The sequence below is a fragment of the Sus scrofa genome, chromosome 18, assembly GCF_054392235.1.
Source record: "Sus scrofa isolate SSC_HxYL_T2T_F1_AM1 chromosome 18, Sscrofa_HxYL_maternal_Yorkshire_Landrace_v2.0, whole genome shotgun sequence".
Taxonomy (NCBI): domain Eukaryota; kingdom Metazoa; phylum Chordata; class Mammalia; order Artiodactyla; family Suidae; genus Sus; species Sus scrofa.
Window position 1 is genome coordinate 9921927 of NC_139400.1, and position 15508 is coordinate 9937434.

The 15508-nt window shown below is 58.9% G+C and overlaps 1 protein-coding gene across 8 annotated transcripts in view; it reads left to right on the top strand.

The window, feature by feature from the left end:
- The window catches only part of PTPRN2 (protein tyrosine phosphatase receptor type N2), a 669120-nt gene that overhangs the window by 262062 nt on the left and 391550 nt on the right, over positions 1–15508 (top strand). For all 8 annotated transcript variants that reach the window (XR_014833401.1, XR_014833402.1, XM_021079161.2 and 5 more), the window contains one exon: positions 7815–7901. Coding sequence is in view for 6 of the 8 variants with exons in the window: in XM_021079161.2 (XP_020934820.2) it covers positions 7815–7901 (87 nt within the window). In the remaining 2 variants the exon portion in view is untranslated. The remainder of the gene's footprint in view (positions 1–7814; positions 7902–15508) is intronic.

Here is a 15508-nt window from a genome sequence, read left to right on the forward strand (position 1 = left end):
CTGAGCATGGGATGCTGCGCTTGTCTCCTGATCAGGCAGAGTTCGTGTTCATTGAGTGTGTCCCCCTGCCCCGAGGTGCCTCCAAAGGCGCTGGAGGGTTTGCTGTGCTTTCCTTCTTCTCGAACCCCTGACAACCCCGCCTGCTCCCTCTGTACCTGTTCCTCCCCCCCTGATGCAGCCTGGAGGCCAGGCACACCCCAGTCCCCCCCCCTCACCGCAGCCTTCCGTCCATCTGCCCCTGTTACTCCCGGAGAAGTCTCACTCCTCCAGGTCAGGGAGTCTCCATCTGTACCCATAGCTCCCAGACATCCACACCCCTCAGAATCCATGCCCCCTAGATATCCATGCCCCCTCAGAATTCCACCCTCCTTCAGACATCCACACCCCTGAATCCATACCTCCTCGGAACCGTGGACACTGAGGGGGTGTGGACATCTGAGGGGGTGGATGTCTCAGGGGGCATGGACTCCGAGGGGGCGTGGACATAGGGGGCGTGGACATAGGAAGGGGCGGATGTCTCAGGGGCGTGGACTCCGAGGGGGCGTGGACATAGGAGGGGGCGTGGACATAGGAAGGGGCAGATGTCTCGGGGGCGTGGACATAGGAGGGGCCGTGGACATAGGAAGGGGCAGATGTCTCGGGGGGTGTGGACTCTGAGGAGGTATGGATTCGGGGCTGTGGACATCTGAAGGGGTGTGGAATTCTGAGGGGTGTGGACTCTGAGGGGGCGTGGACATCTGAGGGGCATGGGCTCTGAGGGGGCGTGGACATCTGAGGGGCATGGGCTCTGAGGGGGCATGGAGACCTGGGGTCTGTGGACGTCTGATGGAATGTGCACGTTTGAGGTGGGCAGAGTGGTGAGTGACAGGCTGCTGAGGCCCCTGGCAGGACAAGAGATGTGACCCCCCCTCCCCTGCTCCGCCCCCCGGCCCCCTGCAGGCCCCAGGCAGGTGGATGGCGACGTCAGGGTCTACTCTCCTGGATCCCGTGCTGCCCAGTGGAGAAGGGAAAACGGAGATCCGCAGGGGCTGGAGGGCAACTGGTCATCAGCGCCAGGCCCACCTTGCCCTCCCTGCCCTGGGGGCCTTATCCACGCTGTGAGCTGGGCTGGACTTAGATCTGAGTTGGGCGGTTTCCCCTGGACTCCTGGAGGCTCTGGCGAGGCCCTGGGCCAGCACCACGGGAGGTGGGGGAGCGGGAGCCAGCAGCGTGCTGACCCGCCACTGCCCACTGCTGGGCTGTGCTGATGGAGGCCCCACGTCCGGAGGGAGTCTGGTGGAAAATCCTGAAGTGTGGGTGCTGCTGGTGGAGGCTGAGGTCCCGAGGGGCTGGGAGGACAGCCAGCAGAAGGGGACTCGCTTCCTGGGACACATGGTGTGTCTGGACTGAGTTGAGTCTTGTGGAAGCAAGGGAGAGGCAGTGGGAGCCCAGCAAGCCCTCTGCCTGTGGGCACCCTGAGGCCTCTTCTGGCTTAGGGGTCCCTGAGTGACTTTCTCCTCAGTCCCAAGTGGGGTAGGAGGAGGGTGTCTGTAAGGCATTTGCACTGAGATGTGCCCATTGAAATGAGGAGTGCCAAGCTTTCCACCAGCCAGTGTGGCACAAGCACGGGAGGACGTGAAGGGGCTGCCCAGGGCTGCAGGCAGCAGGACACAGAGGGGACTGGCTGGAGCAGAAGACACACTGGCACCATAGAGCAGGACCCACCGCAGCCACAGGAGAGAAAAGGGGTCCAGACTGGTCCGGTGATGCAGGGCTGCTCGTAAAAGGGCCCCTCATTTTCAGTGTACAGATCTTTCACCTCCTTCGTTAATTTTTTTCCTTGGAATTTTATTCATTTTGCGACTGTAAATGGAATTTTTAAAAATTCTCTTTCTGAGAGTTTATTGTTGGTACATAGAAACAACTGTGATTCTTATGTATACTGCAACTTTACTGAATCCGTTTCTTAATTCTAACAATTTTTTTGTGGCATCTTTAGGGTTTTCTCTGTAAAATATCATGTCATTTTCAGAGACGGTTTTACTTCTTCCTTTCTGATCTGAATGTCTTTTTTTCTTTTTCTTGCCTGATTGCTATGGCCAGGACTTCCTACACTATGTTGAATAAGAGTGGGCATCCTTGTCTTGTTCCTGATTTTAGAGAAAAAGCTCTCAGGTTTTCAGCATTTAGTGCGGCATGACCTGTGGTTTTGTCATATATGCCTTTATTATGTTGTGAGGTATATTCCCTCTATACCCACTATGTTAAGAGTTTTTATCATGAAAGGAAGTTGAATTCTGTCAAATGCTTTTTTCTGTATTTCTGGAGATGATCATATGATTTTTATCCTTCATTTTGTTACCGCAGGGTATCACATTGATTAATTGGTGGAGGCTGAGACATCCTTGCATCCCTGGAATAAGTCCCACTTGATGGTGTGGATTCTTTTAATGTGCTGTTGAATTTGATTTGTTTATATTTTGTTGCGGACTTTGTGCCTCTGTGTTCATCAGGGATATTGGCCTGCGATTTTCTTTCTTTCTTTCTTTCTTTCTTTCTTTCTTTCTTTCTTTCTTTCTTTCTTTCTTTCTTTCTTTCTTTCTTTCTTCCTTCCTTCCTTCCTTCCTTCCTTCCTTCCTTCCTTCCTTCCTTCCTTTCTTTCTTTCTTTCTTTTTCTGTCTTTTTACCATTTCTTGGGCCGCTCCTGTGGCATATGGAAGTTCCCAAGCTAGGGGTCCAATCGGAGCTGTAGCCATCGGCCTAAGCCAGAGCCACAGCAACGCGGGATCTGAGCCGTGTCTGCAACCTACACCACAGCTCACGGCAACACTGGATCCTTCACCCACTGAACAAGGCCAGGGATCAAACCCGCCACCTCATGGTTCCTAGTCGGATTCGTGAACCCCTGAGCCACAGCGGGAACTGCCAGAGCCACTGCCTGGTTAGCATGTGAATCTGTTGAGTGCCTGGATGACTGTCCGCTGCTGAAGTCCCTTTGTACTGTTGCTCTGCCGTCCACTTCTTCCTTTGGGTTTGTTGCACATGTAGATTCTCCTATGTTGAGTGCGAATATGTTTACAAATGGTGTATTCTTAATTAATTGACTCCTTATCTTTATATAATGGCCTTCTTTATCTCTTATGACTGTCTTTGGTTCGAAGTCTGTTTTGTATGATGTAAGTTATCCACCCCTGTTTTCTTTCGGTTTCCACTTCCTCGGAATATCTTTTTCCATCCTTTCCCTTTCTTCTGTGTGTCAAATAGATCTCAGTCTCTCGTAGGCAGCATGCAGGTGGGTTTTGTTTTTTGTTTTTGTTTTTTTAAATCCATTCGGCCACTGTGTGTCTTCTGATTGCAGAGTTAGTTAGTTTCCACCCCGTACCGATGGATCGGTCTGGTCTCACTGCCGTTTTGTGGATTGTTTTCTGGTTGTTTTGTGCGACCTTTCTTATTTTGTGACTTGACCATTTTCTGTCACGGTGGTTTATTCCTTTCCATTTATCTCCATGTCTGCTTTTAGCCCTTCCTTTGTGGTTTGCTGCAGGGCTTACGTAAGACATATTCATAACCGTCTATTTTAAGAGGATGGCGAGTTAATTTTGTGTATAAAAGTTTTGCATGTTTACGCCGCCCCCTTTTATGTTTTTGATGACAGTACACTTTCTATAAAGATAACTCTGAGACTTGGTGCACTTAGCTGTGGGCAGATTCCCCCCCTCTGGAGAATACGGTGATTTGGGAAAATATATTTATGGAGATTATATTTATTCAGATACCGTATGGAGACCATATTTGTTTAAAAGTTGTAATAAATTTGTGGTGAGAAGCACAGTCGTATTTTGACCTTAAAAAAAAAAAACAGCTCGTTCACATCCAAGTTTTTCCTTTGTTCATTTTTTCCTAGGAAGTGTTGATGGTTAACCGTTTTTTAATAGAATAATTCAGCATGGCCAGAGTCTTGAGGAGGTGAATTGGCATGTGCTGTGGGTGCTGGGGAAGGCGAGCTGTCACAGGACCTCCGCTTGGCTGCATAGGTCATCGAGGCTCCCTCGCCCGAGCGCTGGAAACAGCGGCTTGATTAGGTTTCTGCCGGGAAGTCGGGACTCTGCGTCGTGGTAGCGACTTTGCCCTCCGTCGTGTGTCCTCATCAGAAGTGTTGCTTCTCTGCGCTCAGGACAATTCCTGCAGGTCCGCAAAGATTTTACCTACTTGAGAGGATTATTTAAAAAAAGAAAACACCTTTATTTGTTATAACGATGGCTCTAGAGAACCAGAATAATTGGCGACTCCCATAAAAAAATCTCATTTTCTTGATTGATTTCAAGTATCATCTCATCACAAAGTTCGTGTCAAGGTTGAATCATTTTCATTGGTTAATCCATTGATCGTTGGGTCCCCAGCCTGTGGTGAATTTTTAAATCCACCCTAAAATGCCCTCAGCCAGGAGGGGAAGCAGGCACAGTCAGCTCCTGGACCAGGAGTCCTCGGCGTGAACCCCACGGCCAGGTCCTGTGTTCACCTGCTCTCCTCTGTCTCGTACGGAAGAGACAGCAGCACCTGGAGGAACTAGGACGTGGAGGAATCCCGGGCGCAGATGCTCTTCAAGTCTGATCGGGATTCAATCCAGGTAGAGCCGCGGCGGTCGGGTGGGCTCAGCCCGCAGTGTGGACGCCCCCTCTGCAGCGCGCCCTTCCCACCGTTGGTTTGCGTCTTCCTCTGGGGGTTTCCTAGCAGCTCGATCCCGAGCAATTATTTCTGCAGTCTCTGTTCCCACCTCTTTCAGCGAGGTTCAGTAGTGCTGCCTTCCTCCCAGGCCTGTCATGAGTAGTAAATGAGATCGTTTCCACGAAGTCTACATGGTGGAGGCCATGGGGGAAGCCTTCCAGAAGTTTCCGCTGGACGTAATACTGCTGGCCTCTGAGCCATTTTCACTCGTCTCTCTTTTGAGGGGGGCCTCAGTGCCCCCCGTCACCCGACACACTCAGTTGTTCTCCTTTTTTGTCCGTTCCTTCCTCCCAGCAGTGGGTGAGGCCAGCAGGCCCTCCCCGGGGCTGCGTGTGGGGGGGTGAGGCGCTCAGGGAGAGGGGCCGCGGCCGCCTCTCAAACAAGCTTCCTAGCAAGTGCCTTTAGACCTTCCCCGTTTCGTTCACACAGCAGCTCCCCAGCAGCAACCTCTCTTGCTGCCCGTCGGGAGGGGCGTCCCCGAGGGGCGCTGCCTTTCTCTTGACAGACAGTCCTTTCTGCCACCCACAGTGAGACCGGCAGCGAGGACCCCCAAGCCACCCCCAGCTCTGACCTTGAGCTGCTAAAAGTGCTCCCGTCTCTCCCATCCCGGGCAATACGGGGCGGCCAGGTAGTCGGGGTGACAGCTGTCACAGACGGGCAGGTGGAATTGCACGTGCCGTATCCGTCCATTGATTTTTTTTGAGATTAACTCCCACTGCCTTCTAAGGGAGTCCAGGCCATGAAGTGACAGCTGATGGCCACGTATTTTAAAAATGAAACAGAAATAACTGCTTGCTCGTTTCGAGTGCAATCAGCAGGTCGCGCCTGCCCGGCTCGGAGGATGGAACCACTGTGGTCAGAAGCCATTTGCCCTCCCTGCCCTGAGCTGTGACCACAAGACACGGTGGCAGGGGCGGGGTGGGCAGTGTTGGCGACGGGGTCGTCATGCGGCTCCTGTCATCGGGGCGTCTCCCCAAAAGATTCTGGGCTTCGAATGCCATCATTTTCTTCAAGGCTGTTTTAGATCCTCTTGTGGAAGGAGGTTCCCTTTCCATGTCGCGGGGGTGGCGGGAGGAGGGGACAGGAGACCGTCGTGCGGCCACCAGGCCGGATTCACCATGGAGACCAGGGATGCCTCCGGATGCCACTCTTTCTTTAAAACAAGCTAGGAAACGGGGTCCGTGGAGCCTGGCGGCAGCGCAGTTGGGAGGTTGGCTGTGTCGGGCACGGCCCGGGCTGTGCAGACAAGGAAAAGGGTTACGAGCTGATCGTGCAGTTCGTGGAGGGAGGCAGGCCTGAGCACGAGAAATGCTTAGAGACCTTTCAGAGGACACGGTGCACTGGGTGGGGTCCAGTCCATGTGCAGAGGGAGTTTCAGGGAAAGAAAGGGCCCTCCTGGGCCTTGGTGGTCAGAACTGGCGGGGCCTGCAAAGCCCTCGTGGGTACTCTTGGGGTACTCGAAGCTGTGTGTGTGTGCACCTGGAACTCTCCTGTGTCTCCGGGGGCGTGTGCACACCTGGGGACTCTCCTGTGTCTGCAGGGGCGTGTGTGCAGCTGGGGACCCTCCTGTGACTGCAGGGGCGTGTGCGCAGCTGGGGACCCTCCTGTGTCTGCAGGGGCGTGTGCACAGCTGGGGACCCTCCTGTGTCTGCAGGGGCCTGTGTACAGCTGGGGAGTCTGTAGCATCTTCTCAGGTGTCTCCTTCCCTCGCTCGTCTTCACTGTGGGCTCACCCAAAGCCGGCCTCGCAGTCCGAGTTGGTGCCCACCTCTGCCCTTCCTGTGGCTTCCCCGCTGCTGGCTCCGTCCGCCAGCACAGCTGAATCACCTCTCCACACTGCCAGCCCCACGCTGCCTGCACCCGCGCATGGCTCAGTCCTGGCCTCCGGGAGCCCCTTAGCTTCCTTCTCGCGCCACCATCCGTTTTTAGGGTCACGGCAGTCCTGGGACACCCTGCCTGGGTGCCGTCTCCCATGTCGCTGCTCCAGATGCACCCTGATCTCATCTCCACATTTACTGCCCTCCGTTCACAAGGCGCGGCCAGAGCCCCTCAGCCCGCGCTGCCTGGACGGGGCCTTGGCGCCTGTGTCCTCCCAGTCGTCCCTCTGCGTGTGTCTGGGTCCTGGTCTCTCCCCGTGAGGACACCAGGGTCATCCCACTCTGATGACCTCAGAGACCTTGTTTCCACAGAAGGTCACTTTCTGAGGCTAAGGGTTCAGGATGTGAACGTGTGACACAGCCCAGACCCCAACAGCACGGTCTCTTAATGCTCGTTGGTGACTTTGCTGCGTGTCCCCACTTGGGCGTAAACCCAAGGAGCAGGGCTCAGTCTCTGTGGCCGATGGTCCTGAGGCAGTGCCCGGCAGCCCGTGGCTTTCTGGCACATTTGCTGAGCGAATGAGGACTGGAGGAACGAGTGACGGCTGCAACGAAAGCCTTGGCTGTCGGCAGTGTCCCTGTCACAGCCCAGTCGAGGACGCCCCTTGGTGGCTCTGACAGGGTGTCACAGGCAGCATGTCAGTGCGAGGCTGGGGCTGGGTTCAGAGATGCAGCGGAGCCTGAGTCCCAGGCGGCTGCTGGCGGTTCCTCTCTGCAGGGCGCTGGCGCTGTCCCGCAGTGTGGAGACACGTTCAGGGAGCCACTGCTGGGGCCTTCCCTCCTGTATCGCTGTGCACCCTCAAAAGTGCGCCCTGCAGCATCCTCCCTGGCTCAGAACTCATGTTAGAACTGAATCCATTACAACATGCATTTATTTCCCTTGTGCATGTGCCCCCCTGAGCCTGGAGTCTCAGCCTTTGCGTCGCTCTGTCCCCTCTCGCCTCCCTCAGGCCCCTCCCCAGTGTTTTCACTGGGCCGAGATGAGCCAGATGCTGCCTCGTGGGCCCATTACGCTGCCTACCAGCCCCACCCACGCTGTGTTGCTGGTCTTCTTGCTGGAAAATGGGGTGACCCATCACAGCTGGGGGAGCCCTGCTCCTGTGCCCACCAGCCTGGCCCTGTGACGGGAACACAGCCAGGGCGGCTCTCCCAGCAGGGCCGGTTGCGAGCGCGGGGGGGTGGGGGGTAGTGCTGGGTGTGATGCGCCCTCGGTAACACTCTGCTCTTCCTGCAGCTCCCTGCGCCTGGAGAAGGGGATGGAGGTGCTGGCAGATGTGGCGCATCTCCTGGAGGTGCCAGCCAGCGTCTTCGTGGACATCGAGTGAGTGTGGGCGGCCCCTGGCATCACCTGGCCCCCTTGGGGTTGGTTCATAAGCCGTTTGTGGGAGAAGGAGCCCTGTGTCTCTGGCTCTGGTGGACTGTGTCCGCGGGGCACCGGGGAGGGAAGAAACTTCTAGAGGGGTTTCAGTAAGTTCTGCCAGTGCAGCTGAAACCCGAGTGTGGCCAGAAGGACCATGTCTCCCAGAGGGCCAGGCCCGCGCTTCCTAGACGGTCTGGGGTGGCCTCTCCTGCAGGGCGCCTGCCGTGCCCAGTGCGTGCAGTCTGCAGGCCCGCCGTGGGCTCCGCCAAAGCTCACTCACGAGGGGAGGCTGGGGTCCCCGAGTGCCGCCAGCCCCCTCTTGTCCTCAGGGCACTGGGGTTTAGGAAGAGACGGTGACATTGGGGACGGAGGGCCTGGCCCTTGTTGCCTGAGGACACCCTGAGAATGGGTCCTGCGTGAGCGCAGGCGGCAGCCTGCCGGCCGTGGGTGAGGGGGTTGCCTAGGCAGTGGGGGGCCGGTGCCCACGGGGAGATCGGCTCCCTGGACCCGCCACTCAGCTCGAGCGTGCACACAGCAGGCACTCACTAGTTGCACATGCGCTCATCCCAGCAGTCACGCAGCAGAGGTCACAGAGCTCTGCCTGTGACCTGCTCGCGGGAAAGGCCGTCAACACAGAGAACCCCCGACCCAAGGTCAGAAGCTTCTAGAAGAGAGCTGAAGGACAGGCAGCTGGCCCCAAGGTGCCTGCCCAGGGCCCTGCCTGGAGTACAGGACATACACGAAGCTTTTGACTGACTGAAGATGCCCGTGGACAAGCAGAGAGCTGGTGGGCCTGATGGAGCCACTGGGAGCTCTCACCTCCCCAGGTTTGCACACCTGTGGGCTGTGCAGGAGAGGAGTGCTGAGCCCCGAGCACAGGGGAGCCGCCTCCGGGCCTGGATGGAGGAGCTTCTGTGGAGAGTCACGGTCAGACCTGTGTTGAGAAGGAGCACAGGTCCTCTGCCCTCCTGCGCTGTCCTCCGGGCTGTCCTGTGTGCATCTCCTCAGCCAGACTGGAAGCTGCCCTGGGCGGCCCCCTCTCCCCTGAGTCCCCGCTTAACCCGTGTTAAGAAGGGAGGCGCCAGGAGTTCCCGTCGTGGCGCAGTGGTTGACAAATCGGACTGGGAACCATGAGGTTGCGGATTCGATCCCTGGGCTCGCTCAGTGGGTTAAAGATCCGGCGTTGCCGTGAGCTGTGGTGTAGGCTGGTGGCTACAGCTCCGATTGGACCCCTAGCCTGGGAACCTCCATATGCCACGGGAGCGGCCCCAGAAAAAGGCAAAGACAAAAAAAAAAAAGAAGGGAGGCGCCGGCCTGGGAGGCAGAAGAGGGTGGGTGCCGAGGGCAGGTGGCTCCCTAGGTGCTGGGACCAGCCTCAGGATCCATCAGCACCGTCATGACAGGCCCTGGGCGTCTGGCCCGAGGGTCGGTCGGAGCGGCTGGCAGGGGGCCGTGGTGTTGGAGGACAAAGAGGCAGCAGGGAGACGCTCCTGTCCTCTGACACTGGGTGTGGCGTCCTGTCCTCAGGAGAGGGGACCCCTGCTGGGCCCGGCGTTCTGGAAGCCTGGCCTGAGGGAGGGGAGAGGGTCTGGCTGTGTCCTCACGGGCCCCGTCCAAATGGACGTGGGAGGACCGGGGTTCGCATGGATGGAGAGGTGAGACCCCAAAGCCTTGAGTCCAAACGTTAAGCCACGAGGAAGCGTCTCTGGTCCTGGGGCCTGTGTGTGGCTGGGGAGGTGCTGTGGTTCCGTGGGCATCACTGGCGCTGGTTGTGTGGCCATAGATCGGGGGCAGTGCTGAGCCAGGTGCGGGGCGGGGACTCAGGCGAGAGGGGGCCGCCCAGGGCAGTTTCCAGTCTGGCCGAGGAGACGCACACAAGACAGCCCAGAGGACAGCGCAGGAGGGAGGCGTCCTTGGTGTGGGAGGCCCGCCAGGCAGCCCTGTCACACCTTCCTGTCCAGGTGCTATCATGGGGCCGGGACTGGCCATGGGCATCCAGGGCGCTGGACCTGGGCCTGACCCCACATCTGTGTGCCCGGCTGTGGAGCCAGCAGTCCTGAAGTCAGGACTGGCCGTCTGTGAGCCCCCCACCCTCTGTGGAGCTTCCCAAGTTCCTTTTCCCGCTTCTGTTATTCTGTTTAAGGTTTATCATCTTTCATGAGAGTAGGAAGGAGCCAGCAGCTGGAGGAGGGGCTGAGGCTTGGCTCTGGTTTTTGTTTTTGTTTTTGTTTTTGTTTTTCCAGGGCCGCACCCATAGCATATGGAGGTGCCCAGGCTAAGGGTCTAATCAGAACTAGAGCCGCCAACTTGCGCCACAGCCACAGCAGCACTGCATCCAAGCAGCATCTGCAACCTACACCACAGCTCACCGCAACGCTGGATCCTTAACCCACCGAGCAAGGCCGGGGATCGAACCCACAACCTCATGGTTCCTAGTCGGGTTCGCTTTCGCGGCACCACAAAGGGAACCCCCTGGCTCTGGTTTTAATAAAAACTCACAGTTCACTGTCAGGCTCCTCTGGCCCAAGTCCGGTCTGAATTGTACCTCAGCTAATGAGGCTCTTCCGACGGCTCTGCCGTGAACGTGCGGGTGCACAGAGACACAGCCTTCGTTGAACAAACGTTGACTGCGTGTGTGCCTTGTGCTGAGGGCCCGCTCGGAGCAGGGAGCAGGGGGGAGGTCCTGCTCTGGGGGCTGGCCTTCGAGCTGGAGCGGACGTGTAACAGAGCCCGAGAAGGCCAGGCGCCTTCTGTCCTGTCACTGTGAACAGAGAGACAGGCATCAAGGGGGGAGCCGGGGCAGGAGGCACGTCCCCATGGGAGGGACCTGTGGCCACGTGACTTGGGTGGCCGGCCCAGTGGCCGGAGAGGAGCAAGGCTTCTGTTCCCAGGGTTGGACCCGAGGCCGGATGTCCTTGGGGAGACTCTGCCCAGCACGTGTGCAGGGAGCACAAGCAGAGGCCCCAGGGACGCGGGGCTGAGGCTCGGGCGAGGGCTGGTGGCTGGACCAGGCAGGGTGGCCAGGAGGGGAGGGGGTGAGGTGAGTCAGCACTGCAAAGGCTCCATTCTCGTGTCCTGTCAGCTGCACAGGCCAGTGGGGGACCTCCGTTCCCACCTGCAAGTCAAGGTCCTTGAGAATTGTCCTTCGTCAAAGCGCGTTTGCTTGGCTGTGCGTCCGGCACTGCCCTGGAGCGCAGGACAGGACCCCCAGAAGGGCTTGGCTGACCCCCACGGAGGGGGAGCTGCTCCTGCTGGCTGTGGTCTTGTGCACCGGTCCTTTGGCCCCAGTCACGGTCTCCGGGTTAAACAGGCTGCCAGCTAACCCCGTGGTGCTGACTGTTCCCTTCAAAGAAGAGGAGGGGTCTTGGAGGTTTGCACCTGTTCTGGGCTCCCGTGGGCCTCCCCCCCACAGGCTTCGCCTCCACACCCCAAGCTCAAGGTCCTGAGGATCTGGTCCAACTGCACGTTTGTGTCAGGCATGCCCAGCACAGTGACCGCACTGTGAAGGTGCTGGTGATACACACGTGAGGAGCCACAAGGGACGGCACAGCAGGGGTCTGGCGCTCTAGACTGCTCCCCCCATAGAAGGGACACTGAACGACATGGCCCAGGGTCCCTGCCACTGCTGCTGAAGCCAGGAGCGAGTGGCTCCTTTTTTAAAGAAAGGCCTCCTGCAGAAATCTAAGGGCGGAGCTGGTCCTGAGGGCGGAGCTTCCAGGAGCAGAGGGCGGGGCTTCCTGGAGCAGGGGCGGGGCTTCCTGATCACAGGGCGGAGCTTCCAGGAGCAGGGGGCGGGGCATCCAGGAGCAGGGGGCGGGGCTTCCAGGGGCAGAGGGTGGTCAGAGCTTTAGGAGAAGGTCCTCCTGGTCAGAGAGTAATCACACGAAGCAGCTTTAGACCCGGGACTTCTCAGGCCCACGAGGGGCGGTACTGATTGAACTTTCATTATTTCCCTTGGGCAAAACTATCCGTGGTGACCGGGCAGCCAACAGAAGGCAGAGGTCCCAGCCTGGGGCTTGTGTTTCCTGTGACCCACCCCCCAACCTGTGGGCCCCTGCGGCCCCTGGCTTCTTAGTAACCATCCTGATGGCGTGGAGGGGGCCGGGGCGGGGGGGGCAGACTGGAGAGGAAGTGCGGTTCTCAGGGTGAAGCGGGAGCTGCCCGTGGGGTGGGGGGTGGGCAGCTGAGGGCCCCCCCAGGCCCAGGTCAGTGACCTTGCCTCTCCCTGGGTGCGCCTCCTCTGCTCTTCCGCCACCCCCAGACCATCGCCCTGTCACCAGGGTTGGTGGGTGCGCCTCCTCTGCTCTTCCGCCACCCCCAGACCATCGCCCTGTCACCAGGGTTGGTGGGCGTGGCCCAGATCTGCAGGTCAGGAGCGGGCACTGGGGCCAGGCTGGAAGCTGCGGGGCTCGTGTAGCCAGTGCCCACCCTCGCTAGGATGGACAGCAGGGTCTGGCCGGCTCCACGCTGCACACGCCCCCCTGCGCTTCCGTCTCCAAGGTGACCTTCCAAGGCCGTGGGCCCTAAAGGAGGGGGGTTTCAGGCGTCTCTTCACCAGAGACCTTGCAGACCCCGGACGGGTGTCCCCGGACGCCACCGTCTTCTGCCACGTCCCACCTGTTATGCAGCCCACCTGCAGCCTGCCTTTCTACCCTGTCCTCTTCGTTTCTGTCCCCCATCAGGGTGACGGTGACGGAGGGTCCATGGAACAGATTTCCTCTTTCCAGTCCTTTTAGTGAAACACACCCATGACCTTGGCTCCAGTGGGAGGGGGAGTTGGGCCTGGGCCTTCAGTGGGAGGGGGCTGACCCCCCCACACACACCGGGGTCTGCTCCTTGGTCCTCCTCGGCTCAGTCCCTCCCAGACTTCTCAGCACTTCAGCCTGAGGACTGGCTCGGGGCAGAGGCTTCCGGAGGGGCTTCCACCTCCCGAGGTAGAGCCGGCTGCCAGACCAGCTCTGTTGTTGGTCTCACTTGCTGTAGTCTCTTTCGTGCTCAGAGATCGGGGGCTTCCTACTGCCCGGGAGCCACGTGGGACCCCACCGCCTCTGTCACCCTTTGGGAGCCTGGTCCTCAGCTTCCATGAGCCAAACCTGCGAGAGCTCCATCCCCGGGGCCTCGCCCTTGACCCTGCTCTTGGAGTCTGTCCTCTTGGGGCCAGAGCCTCGGGGAGCCACAGTGCTGGCCCGCTAATGCCCGCTCCGCCCTTCTGGGCCTGTAGCAGTGTGGACATGCTGTGGTGTCCTCAGAAGCACATGCATGTCCTGTGTGTCACCCTAGAACCCAGCACCGTGAAGCCACCTGTGAGGACGTGCACTGGCTGCATGGACTGACCTGGCAGAGGTGGCCTCGGGCGGGGAATGATGGCGTGGCTGGTGCCACGCTCCGCATTTCACGCTCAGGGCTGCTCATTGTTCCAGGAGGGGAGGAGGCCGCTCACGGCAGCGCTTTCAGGATTGTCTGCGCTTTATGGAAGTTCTAGTTATGCTTAATATGTTTTGTTAATGGTTATGTAGCTGTCAAGTAAATTCCATTATTTCTTATTACATCATTAGAGACCATTAAAATGGCATTAGCATGCTGATGTAATTATGCCCGCAGACCCACAGCCACCACAGTTATGATTTTATAATCTAATCACGGCTGTCCACGCTGCTGATGGATGCTGGCTGCTTTCGGCTGAGTCAGTGGGCGGGGTGGGAGTGGGCCTGCAACACAAAGACACGGGTCTGAGCCCAGGCCGCTGGCCAGTGGGGCCGTGTCGCTTTTGCTTCTGACTCAGGGCTTCGGCGGAGCCTCCAGCGGCAGCCCCGGGAGGCAGGCGGGCGGTTCTGGATCACCCTCCCGAGCTCCCAGACACAGAAGCAGCTTCGTTCCGTGGCTGTGACTTCCGGATGACGGGACACGTTCACGAGGGGCTCCTGTGACACAGCAGGACACGTTCTCAAGGGTTTCCCATGTACAGGCAGGGCAGCAGATCCAGGAGGGTCCCAGCAAGGCCGAGGGCCCTCCGTCCTTCCTCTGGGCCCAGCCGTCCTCCTCACAGCCCCCTCCTCGGGGGAGGGTTCCGAGGGGGTTTGCAGAATTCCTGAGGGCCCTTCATTCCCCGGGGGCAGAGCTTTTGCTTACCGGCCTCCTCGCCCCCTCATTTGGGAAGACAATGAAAAGGAAGCAGCAGTGAGAGAAAGGGCCAGAACAGCCTCGAACTCCTGACGGCAGGGGCTGGGGGGTGGGGGCCCTGGTCTGCCCTGAAGGCCAGAGGAAGACAGAATCCTGGGAAACACGGGGTGCAGATGAGCCTGGCTTCCGGCCTCCGCAGGGAGACAGGGCTCCACGAGGGGTGCCCGGCTCCCCAAGTCTGCTGGCCGAGACCCTGGCGCTCACAGGTGGGCACGGTCACCTGGCTCCACCTGGGCCGGGACTGCCCTGGCGATGCCCCTCAGGAGAGCAGAGGAGGCCCTGCGTAACTGGGCGAGGTTCCAAAGGTCCACCCATGGGCCAGAGCCGGAATGTCAGGGACGCTGAGGGCGAGGCGGCAGGAAGGAGCCACTGTCTTCACAACATAGATCAGTTTGCATGAAAGACGGCCACGCCTCATTTTAGGCTAGTCCTGGTGCTTTGACTGGAGACCTGAGGTTCCGATGATGTCACAGCTTGGGAGAAGGAGCACGTTACGCGGTCCTCCTCACTGCAGTGTCCCCGGGCCCGGCTCTCAGGCGGCCCGGCCGGCAAGTGCTCAACCCCACCCGAGGACGCCTGCCGCGTGGCTACTCCATCCTGGAGCAGGGACCTTACTCTGCCCGCGTTTTCACGGCTGTTCAAAACCCACTGTCTGGCCGAGCTCTGGTGCTGGGCTTGTGGGTAGCAGTCGCCCTCTCGGCTCCTTTCGCTGGACGTGCATGGGCTGTTCCAGCAGGAGGGGTGGGGCGAGGCCTGGAGTGGAGGCTGCAGTGTTGAGGGGCTTCCTCAGGGGCCCCTTCCTTCGAGAAGGGTGTGGGTCCTTCCCTCTCCAGTGGACTGTGGGCTCCTGGAAGGCGGAGCCGGGCCCCTGTCACTCAGTGGAGTGTCTTCAGGGCCCAGAAGCACAGCAGGTGCTCAGTCTGTGCTCAGTGAGTGAGCGGATTATCAGCCAGCTCCGGCCCTGAGGGCACCTGAGCTCACCTCTCTTTCTCCACTTGCCCTGAGACCCCGTGGGACAGACCGAGGGTCTTGCGACACAGCTGTCAGGGAGGGTGGTTCGCACCGCAAGTTTAACCTATACTTGGATTTGCACTGAGGTGAAATGAAACACACACCGCGGCCAGAGGTGCCTCTACCCGCGGCCTGTGCTGTGGACCCTCTGCTCAACCTTATGCTTTTCCAGGGTGGAGCAGGGCCTGCTCTTCTGCTCCCGCTTTTCCTCCCTGCAGCGCCAGCATCAAGAGGCACGAGGGCTCTGCTCTCAGCGCCCGCAGGCCTGGGCGTCCGGAACACGCCTCTGCTGATGCTGCACAGGATTCCTGACCAGAGAAGCAGCCTGTCAGCCGCGACGGAAGGATGAAGAACTAGCAAATACCTTCCAAGTTCAA